At 47.4% G+C, this 5,176-nt stretch overlaps 1 protein-coding gene across 2 annotated transcripts in view; it reads left to right on the plus strand.

Annotated features, from left to right (window-relative positions):
• The first annotated feature begins 485 nt into the window (after nt 1–485).
• SOAT1 (sterol O-acyltransferase 1) overlaps nt 486–5,176 on the plus strand; it is a 53,840-nt gene continuing 49,149 nt past the window's right edge. The window contains exons 1-2 of one of the 2 annotated variants that reach the window (XM_026656128.2): nt 486–558; nt 4,377–4,509. In XM_026656128.2, coding sequence (XP_026511913.1) covers nt 538–558; nt 4,377–4,509 — 154 coding nt within the window. In that variant the 5' untranslated portion in view covers nt 486–537. Of the gene's footprint in view, nt 559–3,314; nt 3,333–4,376; nt 4,510–5,176 lie in introns of those variants that run through there. The other variant, XM_026656129.1, reaches the window with a different exon arrangement.

Consider the following 5,176-nt stretch of genomic DNA (forward strand, 5'->3'; position numbering starts at 1 on the left):
GTGACGTAATGGAGGAGTGGGGAAGGCTGGAGTGTTCCGTTCTCGCTTTCGTTCACCCAACCGGAGGTGGAGCTGAGGCGTAGGGGAGTCGCGCGGACACACTCCCTGAGGATAAGGTGACGTACCTCGCCACCTGGGCCGGGAGCTCGTGGGGTCCGCGCGCTGGTTTTCCCGCTGCCGGGCTGCTGCGGGCGCTGTCCTCGCCGGGGCTCTCCGCCGCACGGGCCGGGCTCGGAGTGGCTGCCCTGCAGGGGCTGCGTGCGGACCGCCCCGCGCTGTGCATTGATCTCTGTCACGGCGGCGCGAGCTTGTTAGTTCAGAGGCTTTAATTGTTGGCTGCTGCTGCTGGGGGTCGCGGTCCCTAGCTGATGTGGCAGCCTTGCTGTGGAGACCGCCAGGCTGGGAGGGGGACGATCCTCGGAGCCCCAGGTCTGGCTAGGGTTTGGCGGGGAGGCCACCTGGCTATCTAGAGGAGACCAGCACAGATGACAGAAGTTCAGCTGCCCTGATCTGTGTGGAAAGGTTAAAAGACTGGAGATGTTTAGACTTGGGACCCTGGTAACAGTTTTTTTTTTTTAAATTAAGGGCTGCTTTAAAGAGGACAGTGATCAGTTCTCTATATCTGCTGAAGGTAGGGTGAGAAGTAATGGGCTTAATCTGGAGCAATGGAGTGGTAGCTTAGATGTTACGAAAACTTTCCAATTATAAGGATAGTTAAGCACTGGAATAGGCTTCCAAGGGAGGCTGGGGAATCCTCTCATTGGAGGTTTTTAAGAACAGGCTGGAAAAACACTGGTTATGGAAGATCTAGGTTTACTTGGTCCTGCCTTGGGGAGGAGGCTGGACTTGATCTCATGAGGTCCCTTCCAGCCCTACAGTTCTATGATTCTGTAATGCTCCTTTGGCCTGCATGCAATCTGGAGGAGAGAGTCCAGTTCAGGCATCAAATTTGTTCTTAAAGAATGTTTTGTAATAAGTAATGTTATTTCTCACTCACCTTGTCTGTACTGTAGCAGAGAGGGAAGTCCACTTGTTACAGTACAAGTGTACCGAGTGCCAGCGAAACAATAAACAGCATTTTATTTGCTGACCATAATAGGCTTGTTTTGCTTATGGACTAACTTTATTTTAGGCCCTATGTTGTGTGAAGGGCACTTTCAGTCTGAGGGAGCAGAATCCACATCTGTTTTTTATAAAACTATTGATATGGAAAACAAAAACATTGTCTTTGGACAGTGAGATTGTTAATTGTAGGCTGCAGTTTAGTTTGAAGCCATGTCACAACCTTTTTACAGGTGATTGTGTAAACATGGATGTATTAAAATATATTGTTTCTGTGCTAATGTGAGGTGAAGTCATGATTATTGGCAATAATTAAAAAGGAAGGTGGAGAAAATAAATCTCAGTGATTGTGAATGAGGTATAGTACCTGGTAACTGATAGTCCATTTCAAATGAGCCTCTTTAAAGAAATCTGCTGAGGGGATCTGTTCATGGTTCTGAAGCCCAGAAGGAGCATAGGGTGGGTATCGGAAACATACACTGTTCCTTACTGAGAGTAAAGGTGAACAGAAGGGGATGTAAGAGGAAGTTCAGCTTGTGGAACCAGTGATATGCTGAGCTTGTGGGAGGAAGGAAGCCAGAAGAGATTCACTGCATAGCATTCAAGGAGCCAGGGGACTGAAGAACATTTGCTTACCTGCCTGAGAGAGTTAAACTGGACAGAGGCATAAAAAGGAAACATGAGAGTTCTTGGCAAAGAAGGGGAGGGAAAATAACAAAAAATACAAGTGTGATGGGGTTTAGCCGCCTGCTGCTGCTGCTCCTTAGTTATATTGGTTTTTAATTTCAAGATCTGGATTAATAGTTGTGGGTGCAGAAAGTCACTTGCCATTACGTGAGGTAGGTGTCACATTAAATCCTCCCTACCAGAAAAGGTGAGGTGATTCTTGTGTCCGTATTGTAGGTTGTTCTTTGTATTCTTTCAGACTTTCATGTGTGTCAAGGTGACACTCAGAAAGCAGTTAGCCCTGTCTGCTGCAGTGCATCTGAAAACCTCTGATTTATCTTAGCCTTGTCTTGTGATTGGCTCAGCTCTAAAGGAGATTAGAGAAGAGAGATAATGTTTTCTTTTTTTGTTAGACTGACACATTGACAGTTGCCAAATATTGTACCTTCTAATACTGAGGGTGCAGATTAAGACATTCCCCACAAATATAATCCCATTATCCATGTGCAAAAAACTTATTTAATCTTGCATGATAAATGTCATTCATATAATCAAATCTATCTCATGCAAGAGCTATATTTGTCTTTAAAACAAGTCTAGTGTATGGCAGTTAAACATACTGTACCCACAATACTATTTTACTCTAGTTATATTCTTAAATTTACTTTTGGTGACCCCCACCTTCCTCTTTAACTTCTATTCCCCTTCCCCTCACTATCCCAAAGGCCCTTTGGAAAGGGATCTGGGGGTGGGTTTACCAGAGAAGAATGTGCAGTCCTTACAGCCTCTACAGGGGTTGAAAGTGCTACTGAGAAAGGTATCGAGCTTTGGGCCCACCTCGGATATTCCATGTGACAATGTGTTGGGTTAACACCGGACCTCTCAGTCCCCCCCTAGAACTTTGATTTTTCAGGGGGTAATGCCTTCAATACATTGGGGAATATGTGAAGTAAACACAAACTGGTTTTGCTGTGGGGTGATAGCAGCAACAGTGGTGTACAAAGCCTGCCTCTGTGGACTATGTCCTTTTCAACCGGTTGTCTGATCCAGTGCATTACATCTGGCACTTGGTGTGAAAATATAGTAACTCTTCCTCTAAGGTCATTTCCTGGGTTATGTAAATCTGTATTAAAGTAATAATACCTGTCATATAAATGATCACACAAACTACCTGCTATTGTGTGTGGTTAACTCGGAAGGTTTTCTCTCATTTTTTATAGTCCTTGATTATATTATAGCTTGCAGTCTGGGATGTCATCTCATAAGATAAACAGGACTGGGCCTGGTTAGTAGTAATTGCCAAGGGGCTTCCAAGGAACATGTAGGTGCTTCAGGAAGTGATGCTGGTGGTTCAGTAGATGGCATTCTTCACTTTGTCTATACAGAAGCAGTGCCCAAAGTGGTGTGGGGAGGAATGGAAACTGCTGCTAGATATAAAGTTTACAGAATCAAGAACAGTAACCGGTGCTGCTGTATCTTTAATGAGAAGTGAAGCTGAAGGCCTGACCATATGTGACTGAGAGAGATCCTGTTTCTTCTTGCAGGAGTGTCAACCCTGGTTGTAGTGTTGGGACATTTTCTTAAATGGATATTGCCTTTCAATAGTGAGTATAGTACGTGTGTTTATAAATATGCACACAGAGTATACTCTGATGGACTACAGAGATATTTTAGATGCTTCTGGATGAGAAGCACTTAGATAAATGTAAGGAGCGAGTCTTATGAAAGAAAAGTGTGTGTGGTTGGTATTTTGGAAGCCCAGTCTGGGGTAGGGGCAACTTTAGGGAGCTTCATAGATTTCCATTTTGTTAGTCAAGAGTAGGGCAAGATGCCATTTTTCTCTTGGTGACTATCGTAAATAACACCTCTCCCTCCCTTTAAAAAACAGGTCTACATTTTGAATCTGGAGGTGGTGGTGCAGGAATCTGTGTTAGTAATAATTCAGCCTTCAGCAATGGCCCCTGCTGTTGGGTTTGGCGTGGTTTAAACAAACACGGTTCTCTCTCTTCCTGTTTCACTGTGGTTTGCAGCACAATCATTCATTTGTCTAAATAAGGCACTAGGTTTACTGAGGACTTGGGCTTTTTTTACAGGAAGGGGATTGTCTGGTATTCTCAGGCTTGGTATTTTCTTCCGTGATGCCAAAGCGAAATTTGAAAAAGCAGGGAGGGGAGGAATCTCAAAACCCCCAAACCAGTGTTGAGAGACAGGTTTTGCTATATAAATTACCAGCAAAAATCAGTTGCATAGTGAAGCATTTTAAAGGCTTCACTTGTGAAGTGATGCTCCCAACACTGTGTTGGGAGCCCTGAGGATTCCTAGTTGTTTAAAATGAAGGGTTTGTGTATTGGAGGTGGTTTGGGAATGTGGGGGAATTAACTTTTTCTGTCCCACTTACTGTCCAGTGTGGAGAGAAGGGAGGAGAAGGTATGGTTCTTAGTACAGATTTTACTATGTAGATAGTTGGGATGGGAGAGGGGGTTAGCTTTGTTAGACTGCCAGTCCCATTTAACCGCTTTTTCTTTTTTTTTCTCCCCACCTCCAGTGAGCAGTCAAAGGCAGGAAAAATCTAGCATATGTAATAGCTGAATAAATGCATCGTGTCTGAGGCCTTTTGCTAACTAATTCTTTCCTCTCTTCTATGGTAGACTACAATGGTAGGTGAAGATTATACTTCCATAAGACACCGCCAGCCGAGTTCTACGGGACACGGGACCCCTGAGAAGAATGAAATGCAGAAGAGATCTGAGGCAGAGAAGCCATTCCAAAACTCAAGCAATGGTGAGTTATTTCAGTAGTGGTTCAGGGCTATCTGTACCTTCAACCCACTCTAGCCTAGGGTGACCAGATCACCCAAGTCAAATATCGGGACGCGGGGCGGGGCAAAAAAAAAAAAAAAAAAAAAAAACCACCCTTCCTCCACAAGCGCTGGAGGGAGGCCCGGGAGATGCAGGGGAAGCGTGGGGCCAGGGTGAGTGAGAGTCTAGCCTGACCCCGAGCAGGCAGGACTCAGTCGGGCGGTAGGGAGAGTAGGGGGGCGGCCCGCGGGGCCAGGCAGCGGCTGTTCTCTCCCCCTGGGCAGCGGGACTCGGGAGCAGCCGCTGCTGCAGCTCCCACTGCCGCGGGGGGAGGAAGCGGCCGATGGCCAAGCTCGGCAGCTGTGGCTCTGGCGCCCGGGCCTGAACCGCCCGGGCCTGTTGCGGGGACCCAGCAGCGCGCACGCTGCGCCCAGCCCCTGGCCAGTCGCGTCTGGGCTGCTGCCCAGCTGGTGCTATCCCGCGGCGGCCCCGGAGTGGGGGCAGCAGACCCCAGCCCCCCATCCCGCTCGGGTCCCGCAGGGGAATGAACGGGCCTGGGCTGCCGATGAGGAATGGTGAGCCTGGGGAAGAGGCGGGGATTCGGGGAGGGAGCCAATGGGGGGAGTAGGGGGCGGAGTTGGGGCGGGGGG

This window comes from Terrapene carolina, unplaced genomic scaffold (assembly GCF_002925995.2).
Source record: "Terrapene carolina triunguis isolate 2854851 unplaced genomic scaffold, T_m_triunguis-2.0 Scaffold212, whole genome shotgun sequence".
Classification (NCBI taxonomy): domain Eukaryota; kingdom Metazoa; phylum Chordata; order Testudines; family Emydidae; genus Terrapene; species Terrapene triunguis.